This window comes from Gallinula chloropus (assembly GCF_964237585.1).
Source record: "Gallinula chloropus genome assembly, chromosome: Z".
NCBI classification, from domain to species: domain Eukaryota; kingdom Metazoa; phylum Chordata; class Aves; order Gruiformes; family Rallidae; genus Gallinula; species Gallinula chloropus.
This window is the reverse complement of record NC_140089.1, coordinates 53,343,159-53,362,357: the sequence shown is the minus strand read 5'-3', so window position 1 is coordinate 53,362,357 and position 19,199 is coordinate 53,343,159. Positions and strand designations below refer to the sequence as shown.

Below are 19,199 nucleotides of genomic sequence, written 5' to 3'. Positions count from 1 at the left end.
CTTCCCTTCCCACAACCCCCTCTGCACCCCCCCCCCCAACTTCCCCCGCCTCTTCCTTTTAAAGAACAAGCGACTGTGTGGTGCTAGGCTCTCAGCTGGGGCAAAACCACGACAGTGTGGAACTTTCTGTGCTCCAGCTTGAGGCCATTGCCCCTTGTCCTGTCCCCACAGACCACTGAAAACAGGCTGGCCATTTCCCCCTGTGTCCCACACTTCAGAAATATTTATAAACATTGGTCAGATCCCCTCTCAGTCTTCTTTTCTCAAGGCTGAACAGCCGCAGTTCATTCAGCCTTTAAAACCTTCTTAAAAGATGTTTTCCCCAGTAGTACTCGTTTTTGTGATGAGAGAGGAGATGTAACATTAATTCTCAGTACCTGTTTCTCCTTTGAAAACAAATTATCTGCAGACACTACTGAAAGGCAAAGCACTCTGGGACCTGCACTTGCCGGCTTCCAACTGGACAGTGGAGGACGTTGCCCGTTTCCTGTCAAACCGCCCAGAAGACTTTGAGACAGCGAATGACTCGGTGTATACCTGGGTGGATGCCTTCAATGAGACGGATCGGGCTATCCAGACCATCTCCCGCTTCATGGAGGTGAGATCCTGCGAGTGTGGGCAAGGAGCTGGGGGACGGCAGCAGCTTGAATCCCCATGTGTGCAGTGGGGTGTTCCCAGAAGGGGACGTTCCTCAATCTGTTTTCAGTAAACGGCCAGGCTTTAGTGGGGCTGAGTGCATAGCATGTTAGAAAATACTGTTTGGTCAAGTCCCTAAATACAGATATAGGAACCTAACTTGAGGCCTTGCTCTTGAAGCTCTTGCTTTGGCCATTGCTTGAGGCTTTTAAGAAAAGGGGGCTGAGGGGAGACCATATTACTCTCTACAACGGCCTGCAAGGAGGGTGTAGATAGGTGGGGGTCGATCTCTTCTGTCAGGTAACAAGTGATAGGATAAAAGGAAATGCTTTCAGATTGCACCAGGGGAGATTTAGGTTCCATATCAGGAAGAATTCCTTTACTGAAAGGGTAGTCAAGTACTGGAACAGGCTGCCATGGAGTCACCATCCCTGGAGGGATTTAAAAGGGATTTAAAAGGCATGTAGATGTGCTTGAGGATGTGATCTAGAGGTGGACTAAGCAGGGTTAGGCTGTGGTTGGAGTCAATGATCGTAAAGGTCTCTTCCAGCCTAAGTGATTCTGTGATTCTATGACTGCAATCTGAGGCTTTAGCAGGAGACTGCAGGAAAGCTAAGCAGGAGCTTTAAGCCAAGGAAGATCTAGTGAATAATGAAGTTTGTTCTACTTGTTACTTGGCCATCTTGGCAGATGGGCGGAAACAGAAACAGACCTTGGCCTGCCAGGGAATTTCTTGCTCCAGTGATTTTTAGAAGCTTTCAATCAGACACAGTTTATTGGTAATAAAAGAAATAGGACCATCTATGGAAATCAATGCTTGTATGAGGTCCTGTAGCTAGTATTCCAATGCTACCTAATCTCTTGTCCAGAAAATAGCTCTGCTGGGGTTATTTCTCAGTGGTATATGTTTGACTGGCAGGTGACCATCAAGTAGGAAAAAAATGACATCTCTAGAAAGTTGGCTGGGCTACCATGAACCACTGCGAAGTAGTCCAGTGCTGCAGCCTTTTCTTGGACATAGCATTGCAGAGTTCTCCTTTTTAATTTCTCCCTCTGGTTTGGTAATTTGTACCATAAATGCTTTTAAATCTGTCCCTGTCTAGTGTGTCAACCTGGACAAACTGGAGCCTGTGGCCACAGAAGTCCGTCTCATAAACAAGTCATTGGAGCTTCTGGATGAAAGGAGGTTCTGGGCTGGCATAGTCTTCACTGAAATAGCTCCTAACAGCATAGAGCTCCCTCAACACGTGAAATACAAGATACGTATGGACATTGATAATGTGGAAAGAACCAACAAGATCAAGGATGGGTCAGTCTTACACCAGCTTGTGCACAATGTCTTATGGAGGGTGCGGTGATGAGGATTTCTAATGGAAAGGTCTTGTTCCCTCGGTGCAGGTACTGGGATCCTGGTCCTCGTGCTGATCCCTTTGAGGACATGCGCTATGTTTGGGGAGGCTTTGCCTACCTTCAGGATGTGGTGGAACAGGCTATCATCAGGGTGCAAACAGGCACAGAGAAAAAGACCGGAGTCTATGTGCAGCAGATGCCCTATCCGTGTTACGTGGATGACATGTATGTATGCTGTCCGCTTTGGTGGCTCCCAGGAGTATTGTGGCTTGGGAAGCATGGGATCTTGTTGCTCCTCAGACATGGTTTATGTCCCTAGTACCAGTGAAAAAGCAATCTCCTTAGTGCTTCTAATCCCTTTCTTAGGTTTTAGAAAATCTGATGACTTGTGTTGTTCCCAGGAGAAGGACTGTCTGAACAGGAGTTTCATATAGAGTGCATCTCTGAGATGTGCCTGTATCCCTAAACTCAATACAGGGAAAAAGAGCACTGGGGAAAAAAGGAGAGACTTGGCCTTGGGAGAAGGAAAAGAGGACAGCTGAAAGCAGTCCCCAGGAAAGGGAGGTCTCCATACCTGATTTTCCTCTAAGCAACAGTTGCAACTCTAGCTGTCATTACAGGGTGGTGATGTGCTCTAGACCTATCAGTCTGACCTCATGGTGGGACACTGATACTGTGTCATGCTGTGCACATGGGTTGCTTTGTGTGCAGTGAAGCCATTGTCATGCTCTCCTAGCCCTTGAATGGTACCTGAAGTGTCACTGATGTTTCTTACTCTGTTCTTCTGGCTTCTTTCTTCCTCCTCCTCAGATTTCTTCGTGTCATGAGCCGCTCCATGCCTCTTTTCATGACTCTAGCCTGGATCTACTCAGTCGCTGTGATAATTAAGGGCATTGTGTATGAGAAGGAAGCTCGTCTGAAGGAGACAATGCGGATTATGGGACTTGACAATGGCATTCTTTGGCTAAGCTGGTTCATTAGCAGCCTCATCCCTCTCCTGATGAGTGCAGGCCTGCTGGTTCTCATCCTTAAGGTGAGTTGACTGGTTTAGTCTGAGGCTGTGGCAGAATCTAGAGCCTTGAGAGCCTGCTAAGCAGTAGTCTGTGCTGGGACACTGGGGAAGAGTTAGTGATTGTGGGTTGGCCAGCAGCAATTTGAGACCAGAGTTTTGGGGCTGAGTAGCTAAAAACAGCTGTAGGGGTTGTAGTAAATTTACTGCGCTTGAAAAGGTGCCTCTGGTACTTCCCCACTTCTGGGAAGGTGGTTGTGCAAATTGCAGCAAACCCAACCTCCCCTGAGCTCTGCAGGCCTGCTTGTACTAGGGCCACCTTGGAGATCCTTTTCAAAGACTGATGCACATGTTGTTTTCCTGCCAGATGGGGAATCTACTGCCTTACAGCGACCCTAGTGTGGTGTTTGTTTTCCTCTCGATCTTCGGTGTTGTGACCATCCTCCAGTGCTTCCTCATCAGCACCCTGTTCTCCAGGGCCAACCTGGCAGCTGCCTGTGGGGGCATTGTCTATTTCACTCTGTACCTGCCTTATGTGCTGTGTGTTGCCTGGCAGGACCATATCAGCTTCTCACTCAAGATCTTTGCGGTGAGTCTCAAGGGAACTGTCCTGCGTCTTGCGCCTCCACCAGTATGGCACTCAGCAGCTGTCTAGCTGAACACTTGATTACGAAGGGTGGAGGTGGCAGTGGGGTAACAGTGTTCCAGTCTAAGAGGTGATTTGGTCTGGGCTTGTCAAAGAGGTTGACTGAACCTGCTAAGGGGCTGCTTGGGAGGGTTTTATTGGATTTGGTAGTAGAAGTAATTCAGTCAGACTAAGCTACCTTGATCTCTGTAAGCTGTGATGCTGTACCACCAGATACAGGGGCTGAAGTAAGCAGCTGCTTTCTTGTTGCCCAGCACTTTTTACTTGTCTGGGGAGAGTGGCTTTTAGTGATATCTTCACTCACAAATGGCAAGGGAAAGAAAATAAGGAAAGAAACAATTCTGCGTGGTCATCCAGCAGACTTCAGGCCTTGCTTGTTCGAACCAAGGCTGTCAGCTGTTCCCTCTCTGCAAATACAGCCATGCTTCTTGGAGATTTGACTTTTCCTATAAAGCTTCAGGACCAAGTCCTTTAGCTTTGTGCTAGAGCTGAGTTGTCCAGTTGCAGAGTAGTTGTAAAAAACTGAATGCATGTTCACGTCTCCCATTTGCAGAGCCTGCTGTCTCCTGTAGCCTTTGGCTTTGGTTGTGAGTACTTTGCACTGTTTGAGGAGCAGGGAGTTGGTGTTCAGTGGGACAACTTCTTTGAAAGCCCACTGGAAGAAGATGGCTTTAGCATCACAACGTCTGCTGTCATGATGTTGTTCGACACCTTCCTATATGGGGTCATGACCTGGTACATTGAATCCGTCTTCCCAGGTGAGGCCTGCTTCTGAGGAGTGATCATGTCTCAACACTTTTAAATTGATGCTCTCACACTACTTATTTGTCAAGGTGCAAATCTGACCCATTTTTAAGCAGAGCTGCTGAAAGGTCATGGAGGAAAACCACAGAGCAGCATCACAGTAAGGTTGCTGCTGCTGATAGCAGTGTCTCTTGCCAGGCACACAGGCTGCTCCCCATTGTGGCAATGGCTGAGCTAGTCCCAGAAGCTTTGCTGCACTTCAGCCTCCTCTGAACTGCTCAGTCTACAGACCCTGCTGCAGTGTAGGAGTCAAGAATATCAGCGCAGCATGTGGCTGCTCAGCACCTTTCAGCACAGGGCTTTTAACCCTAAAGTGAGATTTGGGGAAAGAGATGTATCTTACCCCCAAAGCCTGTCAGAGCCTTCATCATGAAAGATCTATTCTTAGTCCTGCCTAACCTAAAGTTTGACTGGAGGTGCAGTACTTCCCTTCTCATCCTGAAAGTTAATGTATGAAAAGGGATTGATGCAGCCAAGCTCACATAATGCTTTTCTCTTTAGGCCAGTACGGCATTCCCAGGCCCTGGTACTTTCCTTTCACAAAGTCCTACTGGTTTGGTGAGGAACCACAGGACAGACAGCACTCTCATTCTGACCAGAAGGGACCTTCGGAAGGTACGTGTGGGACACAGAGCCTTTCTGCAGTGAAGTGTTAGGGTCGGCCTTTTGGAAAGGAGAGTCCTAGGGCAGCAGAACTGGCATAGCTAAGGTGAAGTTGGTCATCCCTTTATCACAGATTGGGTATATCCAGATAAACCTAAGGTACTTTGCCCACTTGAGTGCAGGTGGGTACTCCAGCCTCATGAAGTTAGCAATTCCTTCCATTTTTGCCAACCTTGCTGACACTGGAGATACCCAGCTCCTTGATGAGCCCGATAGAAAAGAGCTAAAGTACAACTTCTGTGTCAGGTTTCTGTCCCTGAGGAAGAAATGTGGCCAGTTCTTATAGCTCATTTCTCCTTGCATCTCCACAGATTTGGGGGAATGTGATGTTTGTTAGAACTCCCACGTGGTTGCTGTTAAAGCATCTACTTTTCTATGTGTTCTTCCAGTCTGCAAGGAGGAAGAACCCATGCATCTGAGCCTTGGTGTTTCCATCCAGAACCTGGTTAAGGTTTATCGTGATGGCAAGAAAGTTGCTGTAGATGGTCTCACACTGAACTTCTACGAAGGACAAATCACCTCCTTCCTGGGTCACAATGGAGCGGGGAAAACCACTACCATGTAAGAACAAAATAATGTTTTAAGACAGTGGGAGAAGTGACTCTAAATACTGTGTTTTCTGCCAGTGTGGTATAGGGGGCTGTACAACTGCAACCTGCAAGCCAGTGCAGACTAAAACTGGAGGTAGTTCAGGTACACACTGTGCTGAATGAACCTGTTGGCAGCATTTTTTAGAAATGCCATTTGTGACTCTGACTTAACCAGTGTAAGGGGAGAAGCTGGGACTGAAAGGATGAGAAGCTTTTAGAGGGAAGAAAATATTTCCTTCAAGCAGTCATGTGGGTGTGCTTTGATCACTGTTAAAACCATTAAAGCTGTTACATGTTTTGGTGTTGGGGTTGGTTTTTTTTTTGTTTTTAATCCATTAGTGAGATGTTTCTCAGACTGCTTTTCTGATATGGGAGTTCCCCAGAGTTTCCACCCACTCTTTATCCATCCTGACCAGTGGCAGCCTACTTCCTGGTGCTGGAGCTTGCTTATCTGTTGTGTTTGTCCTTCAGGTCCATCTTGACTGGCTTGTTCCCTCCAACCTCGGGTACAGCCTTCATACTGGGCAAAGATATCCGCTCTGAGCTCAGCACCATCAGGCAGAACCTGGGCGTCTGTCCGCAACATAACGTGCTGTTTGACTTGTAAGTAGCGTCAGTGAGATGCAGGGCTGCTGTTACCCAGTAGACATAACGGGTTGTTCAGGAGACTGTAGCCTGCTTTCAGCTGGGACAGTCCTGTACTTCCCTGTGGGCATGGTGTGAGACAGTGGGGTGGCCCTTCCATTTCATAGCGTGTTTGTACACATCTCTGAGTTGTCAGCACTAGCCTAGGCTCACATCCTCTGCCTCTCTTTTGAAAGAAATCTACACCATTGCACTTAACGAGGCCAAACGTGTCCCTAGTTCCTATTGGTCTGGAATGTTTGGGGTACTCTGTCAGCCTTACAGGAGCATTATTTACATTGATGCTGAATATCCATACTCTGGAATCGGGCCCAAGCTGAGCACTCCTAGTTTGTAGTTCCTTCCTAAAACCTTGACCTTAAAAGGTATTTTCCCAGGCAAACATACATGCTTGCTGTCATGCTAATCCAAGGGATGAATCCCAGCATGGTGCTGTCCACTGTGCCTGAGCCTGCTCCTGTTCCCTAGGCTGACTGTGGAGGAGCACATCTGGTTCTACGCTCGGCTCAAAGGGCTGCCAGAAAAGAAGGTGAAAGAGGAGATGGAGCAGATGGCAATGGATGTCGGTTTGCCTCACAAACTGAAAGCCAGGACAAGCAAACTCTCCGGTAGGTTCAGCTGCTTTTACGTTCATCGCTGCTTCCTCAAACCCAGAAAGACACTGTTGGGTTTCACAAAGGCTACATCACGGACCTTGGTTGCATCCTCCAGTTAATTGTAGACTACCACACAATTAAGTGCTTAAGGAATTCTGTTATTTATTAATTACCTTATCAGTATATCTTAGTAAACTTAACTTGCGCTGGTTTATGCTATCTAATGACCGTAACAAGTCACTCACTTTCTCTGAGTATTTTGTACCTGTTTTCATCACAACGTAGCCCAGCTGCATGTGATATGTGTTCTCCAAATCCTTACTAATGTTTGGATTTTATGGGTTTAGATGAGAGTGGCTCAGACCATAATCTCCAAGTTCCTGCTCTTTGTGAACCGTATGTGTGTTTCTTATGCTGACTTCCACTTCTTCACTTGGTATCCTAGAGTGACCTTCCTCTTTATTTAGTTGAGGGACCAAGACTTCTTTGTTCCTGACTGAGCTACCAGCACAGACTGCACATTTGACCTTGGGAAAAGAAAGCAGATGGCCCCAGGTTGGCCTTAGTCTTGAAGAGTATAATATAATTTCTTGCTGCTCCTGCCTCTGGCACACTTCTACATGAGGTGTATTTCTTGGGGACCTATTCCTACAGCTCAAGCTCTGAAGACCTGTGCTCCAGATCCTTAATTATGGTCAGGCCTTTAAGCTGGCAACTAGCTGCTCTTGATTTTGAGATAGTATGATTCACTTATGGATGGGCTCACAAGCTGTGGTTTCCTGCAATAGGAGGAAAGTTGGACTACAGTGAGGGAAGACCACCCAGGTGAATTATCCCCTGTCCTGAAGGTGATGGGACCCTGAAGGCCTGGAACAGTAGCAGTGCTTGGTCTTCTCAGTATGCAATTCTGCTTTTTCTTGGAGAGCTGATTATCCACTGTGCCACAGCTACTGCTGTTCCCTGCATCTCTGCCTCGGGCTGAACACCTCTTTCTTGTGCTTGTCAGGTGGCATGCAAAGGAAGCTCTCAGTTGCCTTAGCCTTTGTTGGGGGCTCCAAAGTTGTCATTCTGGATGAGCCTACAGCTGGGGTAGATCCTTATTCTCGCAGAGGGATATGGGAATTGCTCCTGAAGTATCGGCAAGGTATGTGGTCTTTTTCTCTACTTTTAACAAATGTGCCATGAAAAGCAAAAGAAAAATCAGAATCATGACTGTTCCCAAAATAGTTACATGTCTTTGCAAATCTTTTGTTGTCTGCACTGAGGAAGGAACAAAGAACATGCAGGATGAGGATGTTCTGATCTCTCCTCTGTACTCCTTTCTCATTCTATTAATGCAAGAGCTCATGAACAAAGTTCCTCACTGGGTTGTGGGGGCAGTTAAAGTCAGAAATTCACTTCCAGCATGCAGCAGTGCCCTGTTCTGCACTGTGCAGCCAGCCTTGCTGACATGAAATTAACCTGCCTTTGTTAAGCATGACAGGACCCTGTGGGGAGTGGGGAAAGTAAAGCTGCAGCAACAGTTGTGAATATTTTCAGTACTGCTAGCCTTGTTCAAAGGAGCCTGGACTTCTGGCACCAACCTCTCATCCAGTTTCATGGCAAGATCCAGGCAGTTATGGCTTTGGCTTGGGAACTTGATACGGTTGACTTACCAGCAGTGGTTTTCCTTTCTTTCTTCCAGGCCGCACTATCATTCTGTCCACGCACCACATGGATGAGGCAGACATCCTGGGGGACCGGATTGCCATCATTTCGCATGGCAAGCTCTGCTGTGTTGGCTCTTCTCTATTCCTGAAGAATCAGCTGGGAACAGGCTACTACTTGACCCTGGTCAAGAAGGATGTGGATTCCTCTCTCAGCTCCTGCCGAAACAGCAGCAGCACAGTGTCCTATCTGAAAAAGGTACAGCTGACCCTTCTTGTTTGTACTCATTCTTCTTTCATGAAATCTTAGGTTTATAGGAAGCAGCAGCTAAGATTTTGCATGGTAGAATATCTTACTCTTCAAAAGTAGCATTACTTGCTTTTGTTGTAATTATGCCGGATTGTCTGGTTAAACTATTGTGTGGGACTTAAATCAGTGTAGTTGATTTCAATGCCACTGGTCCAAAGCTCATTGGAGAGATACAGAACAGATGAAGCTCATCTTACTTGTATTTCTGCCCTTTGCAGTGGTAGGTCACCATTACTTTGTGACTCCTCTGTGGAGTATTTATCATGTTGCAGTATCTGGTTGGAGTTACCTAGAGTGTAGCATCTGTTGGGTCCCTCTTTGGTTAAACAGCAGAAAACAATGGTTGTCTTCTCTCTTGTGACCAGGATGACAGTGTCTCCCAGAGCAGCTCTGACGCTGGCCTTGGCAGTGACCATGAAAGTGACACGCTGACAATAGGTGAGACTTGGAAAAGAATGTAAGATTCCATCCCAGTGCTGACACTGCCCTGTCTTTGACCTTGGATAACTGCCTTATCCTTGTCCCTCTTGTGTAGTTGCAGTCTTGTAACAATTACTAAATTCACAGAGACGTCATATTTTTAAATCCATAAATATTAGAACACTTTTCTTTAGCAAGCTCTTTTGGGTTCAAGCTGTCCTGAGATTTAATAACCAAAGATTATACAGTTGCTAAGCCTGTTAGCAATATGTAATGTTTGCTGGTGAACTTACATGAATGACTTGCAGGGCTGCCAGTAGCATGCATAATCTCTCCCAAAGTCTGAAAATAAGAAGAATAGCCAGGCTTGGGTCCAAGCCTCTGTTAAATGTAAAAAGAAACCAGATTTTCCGTGGAAATGAGCTGCTTTCCACAGATGTCCCATTTTCCCTCCTTTCCTTCAGGCAAGGTTTTTCAGGCTGAGGTCTTTCCACACAATGAGCAGTAACAACAGAACATCATCTTTTTCTTTTTGTTCTTCTAGATGTCTCTGCAATTTCAAATCTCATTACAAAACACGTTCCTGAGGCCAGGCTGGTGGAAGACATTGGCCATGAATTAACCTATGTCTTACCATACAAGGCTGCTAAAGAGGGAGCTTTTGTGGAGCTGTTCCATGAAATTGATGACCGCCTCTCTGATCTTGGCATTTCCAGCTATGGGATCTCTGAAACCACCCTGGAGGAGGTGAGTGAGCTGCAGACTGATTCTCTTTTGACTTAAACTATGCAAAATGAATCATGGCAGAAATGAACAAGATGGACTCTTGTCTCTTCCTGTAAATATTCATTGTGGACTGGGCAGCCTTGCATTCCTCTCATCAATGGATTGTCTTCTGCCCTGTTTAAGCATGTGCTTGTGGTGTGTATTAAAAAATGAAATGTAGTGCAAGCAAGCGCAGAGAGGTCCTTTGTAGTCAGTTGCTCAGATGTCCTGTGAAGGTTAGCCCCCACTTTGGCTTCTAATGACTGTATAAATGCCTTTGAGGTATTTTTAGGGATACTTTCTGCTGCACTTAACTTGAAAACATATATTTCAGTACTGGAGACTGTACTTTACAGAAACCACTTAGACATATGCCCTTGTCAGGAATGTTTTTAGCTTTTGTTCCTTGTGGCTCTGTTCCAACTGATAAGTATCCCTTTCTTTTATCACAGAAGTGTCACTTTATCTCCTGTTTTTGTCAAACGCCCTTTAAAAAAAAAATTACTAGTGTAACTAAAATGGTGGTGCTGTCAGTTATTGAGGTTGCCCTCTCAGTCCTACCACAGCTGTGAAGGCCTTGGCGGCTGTCTGCAATTCAAAAATGGGCTTTTTCCTGTTTAGGCAAGTCCATGGGCCAAGCTCCACAACAGTGCATATTCAAACATGAACAGGAGTGTGATAAGTGTCAGATTTAGGAGAAAGTTGAGATTCCCCAAGTTTAGCAACTAGACCTTTTTCTGAAGCGTGTGTGTGACATGCATTAAGAACAGGCATTGGAAAGGGGGAGTGGCTGGTATGTGGTTTCAGGCTGGCTTCTGGAAGCTGGAGAGAAGCCACAAAGTCCCATCTCCTTGTCATGCAGGGGCTAAACCCTGTATCCTCTTCTCGTGCTGCATCTCCGTCTTGTGCTCTTTCATGGCGTCTCCTGAAGCAGTCCACAAAATATCACCCCCCTTCTAATTTTCAGTGGCACTTGTGATTGCTTTTCAGATCTTCCTGAAAGTAGCTGATGATAGCGGTGTGGATGCAGAAACCTCAGGTAGGTGGTAGTTGTGTCCTACAATGTTGAAGAGGACGTTGAGGGGGGAGATACTGTATGAAAGGGTATTTGTGCTGTTTAAGCACAAGGCTGACCAAGCTCTGTGCTGAACCCTCTCAGCACAGGGTTTAGCTCCCAGTGGAATACAATGTCAAGTGGGTATCTCAAATGAAGGGTGGTCCTGGTGTCACCAGCCTTGGGCATATGGGTGACCTTTGTGTATGGCAGCATGTCCAGCTGTATGTGGTGATGCATGTGACAGGCCCTGTTTCAGGCTCAGCTGGAACCCTGCTTTGCTAATATTTTTAATCACCTAAAATAGCTGTTCCTAGTATACTTTGTGCAGGCTTTTATATACTCTTAACGTGTGTTGACTCAGTGGTAGTATGTTTATTTTGTAATAGTGAAATTTCTAGTGTTTGAGTTTACTGTGAGTTACCTGACTGATGCTGTTGTCCGCTCTGTGGAGCAGGAAGGTCTCTTGGCAGGATCAGACTACAGTAAGGGACTGAATGACTTTGAGAGCAGCTAGCTGCGCTAAGTCCTTGTGCCAGCATTTCCCAGTAAGCTGGTGCTAGCAAACTGCACTTGAAACCCTGTGCACACTGAGAATTTTCTTAGTGAGAGCAGCCTGCAGTGTCCATGCTTAAAGAAAAAAAAGAGTCCAGCACGCTGGAAGGAGCTAAACTGTACAGAGCACGTGACTCTTGCAAAGTGACAGTCTTCATTTTACTTGTTTCTAGATCTAGATCTAGATCTCAGTTTGCAAATGGAAGACCTGTAAAATTAAAGTTATTTTGCCTTGTTGCTTTGTTTGCTTTCTTCCGGGACTAACTGAAGTCTGACTGAAGCAGTTCAGCTAACCACAGCTGCATTGTTTTCAGATGGGACATTGCCAGCCAGAAGGAACAGGCGTGTGTTTGGAGACAGACAGAGCTGCCTTCGTCCATTTACAGAAGATGATGCATTTGATCCTAATGATTCAGACATAGATCCAGGTATTGCTGGGGTTCAAGCTTGGTTTATCCTCATGGACACTCTTTCATGTTACAAATCATAAGGATGAGACTGCAAAAGGTGATCTATTTGCCTTTAGGAATAGTGAGCAGGGCAGTATCCATGGTCTGCTCAATTGTCCTATCAAGGCTCAGGCAGATAAGGGTGAAAATACAGTAATCTAAATTTCTATTGCTATCTCTGCTCACCACTCTTTTTTTTTTAGTTTTTGAGTGAGGGTAGCAGCTCCAGCTGTCACCCTATGTCTACAGCACAGAAATGCCTAGATACTATCTCTGTGAGCTTTTAAATAAGGGTCATTTCTTCTTGCTAGCAGAATCCAGAGAGACGGACCTTCTCAGTGGCATGGATGGGAAAGGATCCTACCAGATGAAGGGCTGGAAACTCACCCAGCAGCAGTTCATGGCTCTGTTGTGGAAGAGGCTACTTATTGCCAAGAGAAGCCGGAAGGGCTTCTTTGCTCAGGTGAGAGCACCCAACGTGTTCAGGGTCAGCTCTGGACCATGTGTTACAATTCAGAGGGCAGAAAACCTCAAGGGAATATGTATAGCCAGAACTGGTCTTCCCTGCACATCAGAGCACAAGGGGGCCTGTGTGAAGTGAAAGGAATTATGTGATAACCTTGTAATTTCAGCATTGTTGCACAGCAAGGGTGTAGCTGAGGTTCAGATTTGGCCTTGAGAGAAGCATTTGCAGGCTGTCCTCTGCATCCCAAGTGAACACCCTGATTGACTGCCAGGATCAGTCTTGTATTGGTGTCTAGCAGTGGGTTGGTGTAAACAGCAAAGACTTTCCTGGGAAACGTAGAAAAAAGTTTTGATCTGTTAAATGACTCACATACAGCTCCTGATGCCTCTGGGAACACTTGTTTTAAAAAGGGCTCGCTTTTTCCTTGCAATTTCAGATTGTGCTGCCAGCTGTGTTTGTGTGTATTGCTCTCATGTTCAGCCTGATCGTTCCTCCCTTTGGGAAGTATCCCAGCCTTGAATTACAGCCCTGGATGTATGATGAGCAGTACACTTTTATTAGGTATGTTTCTTGCGCCGTAGAAGTGGTGCTAAATTCTACAATTCTGTTCTTCTCTGCATACATGAGTTACAGAGTTTGTTTAAATCTGTTTAGCTCAGAAGCACGTTGTCATAAGACTCCTGATACTTTCTTTTTTGGCCTTTAAATGCCAACTTTCACTGCTTGCAGAACCATACCCACTTCTGAGTGGTGCTGTGACTCTAGTAATGCCATGTACAAAGACCAGGAGTGTAGCGTGTGCTCCTAGGCCAAGAATTTGTCAAAGGGAAATCTCCACCCATATCCTTTTCCTCAGCTCTTTTGCTGCACTCTCAGCCTTGCTCTGTTGCTGCTTTTACTGTGTTGCCTGTTATCCCACTGACCTGATAGTGTTTCTCTGCTGTACCCATAGCAATGATGCTCCAGAAGATGCGGGCACTCAGAGGCTTTTGGACGCCCTTCTCAATAAGCCTGGTTTTGGGACACGCTGTATGCAGGGACACTCCATCCCGTAAGTAGAACTGTGTGCTGGGAAGAGGAAGAGGGGAAGCCTAGCCCCAGCCTCTGGTCACCCAGTGGATTTAGCTGGCTTTAGGGAATGACAGTCATGTGTAGCATTAAGACAAAAGAGCTGCAATTCAGTTTTTCTGCTTAGGACCTTTTAGAAAGTTACCGGACCTCAGCATGGTGAGGGAGTGGGGTTTGAGTGCAAGCCTGTGCTGATAAAGGTGGGAGGGAGACAGTAGTCTCTCCCTCAAATTTCCATGTTCAGAACCAAACAGTAAAGGACCTGTTGCTGTATGTCATTGCTGTGTATCTAGTGATTCCCATGAACACAAAGAGTGGGTAGCCTATTAGCGTTGACCTACCTCTGCCCTGACTTGCTTGCATGGCCTGGGGCCACTGAAGCAGTGAATGCAGAGGAGTATACACAGTCTGGGACAGTCTGTCTCTAGCCTGGAAGAGGCAGGGAAGGGGCCCTGTCTGCTGGCCAGTCCTGGAAATGAAGCTGTATGCTGTAAAATAGACCCAGGAGGTGGGTTACCCCACTCACCGCACATAAGGAGGAGGCTGCCCACTGATGTTGCCTTGGGGAAGAGCTGTATTCTGGTGCCCCAAAGGCAGAAATATCATCCAAGAAATGAATGTGTGTCGTGATCGTGGAATCCTAGAATATCTTGAGTTGGAAAAGACCTTTACAGGTCATTGAGTCCAACTTTTGCTCCTTCCAGGACTACTTAAAACAAAGCCATATGACTAACAGCATTGTCCAGGTTTTCATTGAACTCTGGCCATTGGCATGCTGCGACTGACTGAAATAAAGCACTCTCATGCTGTAGAGTGAATGAGAAGAGGGGAGTGTCCACCACTGCCCGGTGTTGGCCAAACTCAGTCTTTTTGGCAGTGGAATCTGCTAGGAGTTGCAGAGCCTGGTCTGTTGCTTTGAGCTGTTTGTCTCAGTGAGGTCAGGCTCCTTTGAAAAACAACCTGCTGCTTCTGAGGACGGTGGTGTCTATTACTAAAATGGCTTGTAAACAAAAAGCCATCATAGTTGTTTTTAAAAACTGCATTTGCCTTGCCTTTTTTTCCTGACAGAGACACTCCTTGCACGATGGGGCAGAGGGAATGGACCACTGCTTCAGTACCAGACTCAGTCCTGGACATTTTCTTGAAAGGCAACTGGAGCATGGAAAACCCTTCCCCATCTTGTGAGTGCAGCAATGAGAAGATCAAGAAGATGTTGCCTGTGTGCCCCCCTGGTGCAGGTGGGCTGCCACCCCCACAGGTAGGAGGGAGCTCAGTGGTGCTGCAATGAGGGATGCTCCTGGAGAGCAGAGTGGCTGGGTGTGGTTTTTGTGTGCAGCACTGCACACAGCTCGTTTGACTTGACATCTGTGTTTTCTGATGAGTGTTTCTATGTTTTCTCTGGTGATACCAAGCGTGAGCAAGACACTGCTGACATCCTCCAGAATCTCACTGGCCGCAACATATCGGACTACCTAGTGAAGACCTATGTGCAGATCATTGCGAAAAGGTAGCGGTTGAACGTGCCCTGTCCCTTCTCAGCAAATGCTGTTTGCTGCATGGGGGGTGCTGCTGGGATCAGGCAAACAGGCCTGGGCAGACTAAACTCTTCAGCCGTGGGTCAGACCCACTCAGCTCCTCAAACTGCCCTGATCGACAGCTCAAATGATCCTTCTGCTCTGCGGGTGATGCTGTGGCAGGTTTGGGGGGGAGGTATCCTGAGCCTTGTTATCAAAGTACAGGAAAAGTCCGGGCACCAACCCTAGGGATTACACTGAAAAGGAGTAGGGGGACATGTGCCAGATGTGAGAGGCTGTTGCTCTCCCCTGGTCACATGCCTGCAGCGCTGCTAGGCTTGTGCCTCCTCTTCTTCCTTGTATTATATATACAATGGCTTTCTTTTCTGTCTTTACAGCTTAAAGAATAAGATCTGGGTGAATGAGTTCCGGTGAGTAACTGTCTTTTCTCTAGCTTATATGTGTCCACTACCCCTTGAGCGTTGTATTAAGCAGAACAGACACACCCTGCTTTGCAGGGATTTTTAATGAGACTCTTAACTGCCAGATGTTGAGGGGAAGTGTGTTTAAAGATAAACAGGGATGACACCAGAATGCATCACTGGAAAGTATGCCTGCCTTATGTAGAGTAGCATTGGATTGAACAGGTTTGCAGGAACAGCCTACTGATACCGTGTCATGGGAGGCACTGTTCTTCCAAGCAAGAGAAGCAGGGAGACGTGCTCTGCCCGTGCTGGCAGCAGAGGATAACTCTGTTTGTGAAACACAACAGCAGTCATAAGGTGTATTTAACCTCAGAAACAAGGGGCAGGAGACACCATGCTAAGCAGCAACGTAGGAAGATCAAAGTCATCCCTTCATGTAAGAGTGGAGACCCTTGCCTTGGGTATAGTGCAGAAAAAGAAGACATCTGGGGAGGGAGGAGTGGCAGCAATTCCTGGAAGCCAATAAGTAGTCAGGTCTTAACATTACTTTCTGTCTGAACTTTCAGGTACGGTGGCTTCTCCTTGGGAGCCAGCAGTTCCCTCATGCTTCCTCCAAGCCATGAAGTCACTGATGCCATTAAACAGGTGAAGAAAATCTTGGAGCTAGCACAGGTGAGCTGCTGTCCCCCATAAACCCTGAATTCTTTAATGTCAGAGTTCTGTTACTTGGGAGAAGACTTGGAAGCCATTAAATGAGGAGCATGTGTATGTTAGCTGTGTCCAGTGGCTTCTCCTCATTACTTCTGAGCTGGGATATCCTGGGCTGGTCTGGGAGCAGCAGATGACTTGGGGACAGGCTCAGCTGAGGTTTACACAGCCCACATTGCTGATGTGTGTTCTGCCCAGCACCACTTGCAAGCCAGTGGGGATTATGGACACCTCTGAGTGCTTTGTGGCAGGACAGGGTGGGCTGCCTCAGGGAATTAACAGGTGGTTGCCATCTCCTTCAAAACTTCAGTTCAGCCCTCCTGTGCTGAGTCTGCCTTGGCTTAGGGGAGAACTTGGGACACTGATTTCTTCTGAGACTGTGGGCTGCATTGCCTTTGAAGGTTGCTTGCAACTCTGGTTAATACATATTGATGGGAAAAAAGCAGGGCCAAGGCTGACTTCTCTGATGGGTCAGGCTGCAGAAAGGAAAAAGGAGAGGAAAACTCAGTTTTCCAGCCTTCTTACCACCCCTGCCTTGGTAGATACAGGTGGCAGAATGGAAAGAAAAATGTCAGAACTTTGAAAAATGTAGTGTGACTCCCCACCAGACTCCAGGACATGAATGAAGGTTTTCTCAGAAAGTTGCTAACTCTCTTTGACGTTTGCAGGGGAGTTCTGGAGATCGGTTTCTCAACAGCTTGTCAAGTTTCATGAAAGGCCTGGATACAAAGAACAACGTGAAGGTAAGTTAACCAACCCTCACTGCTGTGCCTGCTATTAGAAGCTTTGCTAACCTGGAGTTATTTTTAGTTAGCAAAACCCCAACGGTTTTCCACTGGGCAGCTCTGCAGACCAGAGCTTTCTGTAATTGCTAGTGGAGCAAATGCAGCTCGCATTCTTGTGTGGGTTTCCTCAAAATCTGATCCTTCCTTGGAGTCTAGGCCTAAGGCTCATCAGGATATCTGTGCTAGCTTCCAGCAGCCTCTTGTGGTTATTGATCAAACTGTATGTTCTGTCCCTGAGCTGGAAGGATGTGGAAAGAAATGATGCTCTCAATAGGGGAAGGGATGTTCTTCAGGGCTCTGGGACCTGCAGCCTTTCTGATAGGCATGTGATCTCTTGCAGGTGTGGTTCAACAACAAGGGCTGGCACGCAATCGCCTCCTTCCTGAATGTGATCAACAATGCCATCCTTCGTGCCAACCTGCAGCAGGGCAAAAACCCCAGTGCTTATGGGATCACTGCTTTCAACCACCCGCTCAACCTCACCAAGCAGCAGCTTTCTGAAGTGGCCCTGTAAGTCACGGTGTGGTCATGGATGGCTTTGTGCTCGTCAGGGCTGATGACTGGAGACAGGCAAGGTGGGAGGTGTTAGCTCAGTGGCCTGTAGCGTTTAGTCTCTAGTGTACTGCCTTGTTTCCTGTGGTCTGGGCAGGTGGCAATACATGCTGTTGTGCACTTGCTGCTGAACAGCACTGCTGTGCAAGCTTTCTACACCTCCAAGTCCCTGGAAGCTGCAGTTTCTAAGAACCAATGTGATCTTGGGACCTCTCAGAGGGAGCTAGAAAGGCAGCTTGCCATGAACTTGGTCATTCTTTTGTCCGAAAGTGCCACCATCGTGACGAGGAACCATTGACAGATCCTGTTCAGTTTTACCTGCTGTCTTAACCTGAGGGCATACAGCTGGGCTTACTCTGCTGAGCCACAAACTAGTTCAGTCCACTACCACTACAACCAGAGGCAAGACTTGTAAGCTGTCTGCAGACACATCCTTCAAATCTTAGAGCAGTGGCAGATGATAGTCAGATTATTCTGAACTTTCAAACACCACACACACACACACACAAAGACAAACCCCCAACAGCCCCAAGGGGTCTGTTAAGTGGGAAACAAAGTGGTGGTGATAAGGAAAACTGAAAGCAGTCTCTTAGGCTGAAGTTACCAACCAGTCTCCAGGTTGAGTTGCTTGAGATGCCAGCAGGCTCTGTATGTTCCCTTTGGTATGTGTCTGGAGGAAAACTGTGCCATCTTTTACCCTGGAAAGCAAGAACAGCAGAAGGAGAAACAGTTTTTGCACTGACCTGCATGAGCTGCCTCATTTCATCTCAAAGGAGCCAGCACCAGCTTACAAAGGCTTTGTTTTCTTCTTTTGTTTTTTTCTGTCCAGAATGACCACCTCTGTGGACGTCCTAGTCTCCATCTGTGTGATCTTTGCCATGTCCTTTGTTCCTGCCAGCTTTGTGGTCTTCCTTATCCAGGAACGTGTCAGCAAGGCTAAACACTTGCAGTTCATAAGTGGAGTGAAGCCTGTGATCTACTGGCTGGCCAACTTTGTCTGGGATATGGTAAGGGTTTGTGACTGTGCTAAACTTCCCTCTGTTCTGTGTCTGTGGGATGTCTGTTGCCCTCAAGTGCAAAGTGCAGTTGGGACCAGTTGACACTACATTACTTAATAACAACTGCGATTTCTCTGATTACTCTGTGGTGTGGGGGGGTGGTGGTTCACCTTGGTGGGACAAGGAATGCTGAACAGAGAGTGGGTGGGCAACCTTAAGCTCGATATCAGCATTTGTGATGTCACTTTAAAATACCTACCACAAAATGTTTGCTTCTGTTGCCTCTTCTTCTGCTCTGTTCAAAGCAAGTTGTTCTGTGGTGTCCAGAACCTCTGGGAGCCCACTGACTGTTTCTAGAGGATCCAAGACATGTAAATTCATGGGTACTACATTGTAGGTCACACATGTGACATCTCTAAGAGTCTCTCATTGGAAACAGCTTTGGGAACACTGAAGAATGTTGAAAAAAATTGGTCAGAGCAGAAAGATATCTTTCATTTTTTTGTTATCTGGAAACAAATACAAAGCCATATTTTTCACCTTCC

At 46.7% G+C, this 19,199-nt stretch overlaps 1 protein-coding gene across 1 annotated transcript in view; it reads left to right on the top strand.

The window, feature by feature from the left end:
• The window catches only part of ABCA1 (ATP binding cassette subfamily A member 1), a gene marked incomplete at both ends in the record, with an annotated part of 77,942 nt that overhangs the window by 51,442 nt on the left and 7,301 nt on the right, over positions 1-19,199 (top strand). The window contains 26 exons of the mRNA XM_084278904.1: positions 410-598; positions 1,740-1,945; positions 2,035-2,211; positions 2,797-3,019; positions 3,363-3,584; positions 4,195-4,399; positions 4,947-5,060; positions 5,498-5,669; positions 6,170-6,301; positions 6,812-6,951; positions 7,946-8,083; positions 8,624-8,844; positions 9,261-9,333; positions 9,860-10,062; positions 11,071-11,119; positions 12,004-12,117; positions 12,453-12,601; positions 13,041-13,165; positions 13,557-13,655; positions 14,741-14,930; positions 15,085-15,179; positions 15,585-15,617; positions 16,178-16,283; positions 16,988-17,062; positions 17,445-17,614; positions 18,486-18,663. Coding sequence (XP_084135030.1) covers positions 410-598; positions 1,740-1,945; positions 2,035-2,211; positions 2,797-3,019; positions 3,363-3,584; positions 4,195-4,399; positions 4,947-5,060; positions 5,498-5,669; positions 6,170-6,301; positions 6,812-6,951; positions 7,946-8,083; positions 8,624-8,844; positions 9,261-9,333; positions 9,860-10,062; positions 11,071-11,119; positions 12,004-12,117; positions 12,453-12,601; positions 13,041-13,165; positions 13,557-13,655; positions 14,741-14,930; positions 15,085-15,179; positions 15,585-15,617; positions 16,178-16,283; positions 16,988-17,062; positions 17,445-17,614; positions 18,486-18,663 — 3,798 coding nt within the window. The remainder of the gene's footprint in view (positions 1-409; positions 599-1,739; positions 1,946-2,034; positions 2,212-2,796; positions 3,020-3,362; positions 3,585-4,194; positions 4,400-4,946; positions 5,061-5,497; positions 5,670-6,169; positions 6,302-6,811; positions 6,952-7,945; positions 8,084-8,623; positions 8,845-9,260; positions 9,334-9,859; positions 10,063-11,070; positions 11,120-12,003; positions 12,118-12,452; positions 12,602-13,040; positions 13,166-13,556; positions 13,656-14,740; positions 14,931-15,084; positions 15,180-15,584; positions 15,618-16,177; positions 16,284-16,987; positions 17,063-17,444; positions 17,615-18,485; positions 18,664-19,199) is intronic.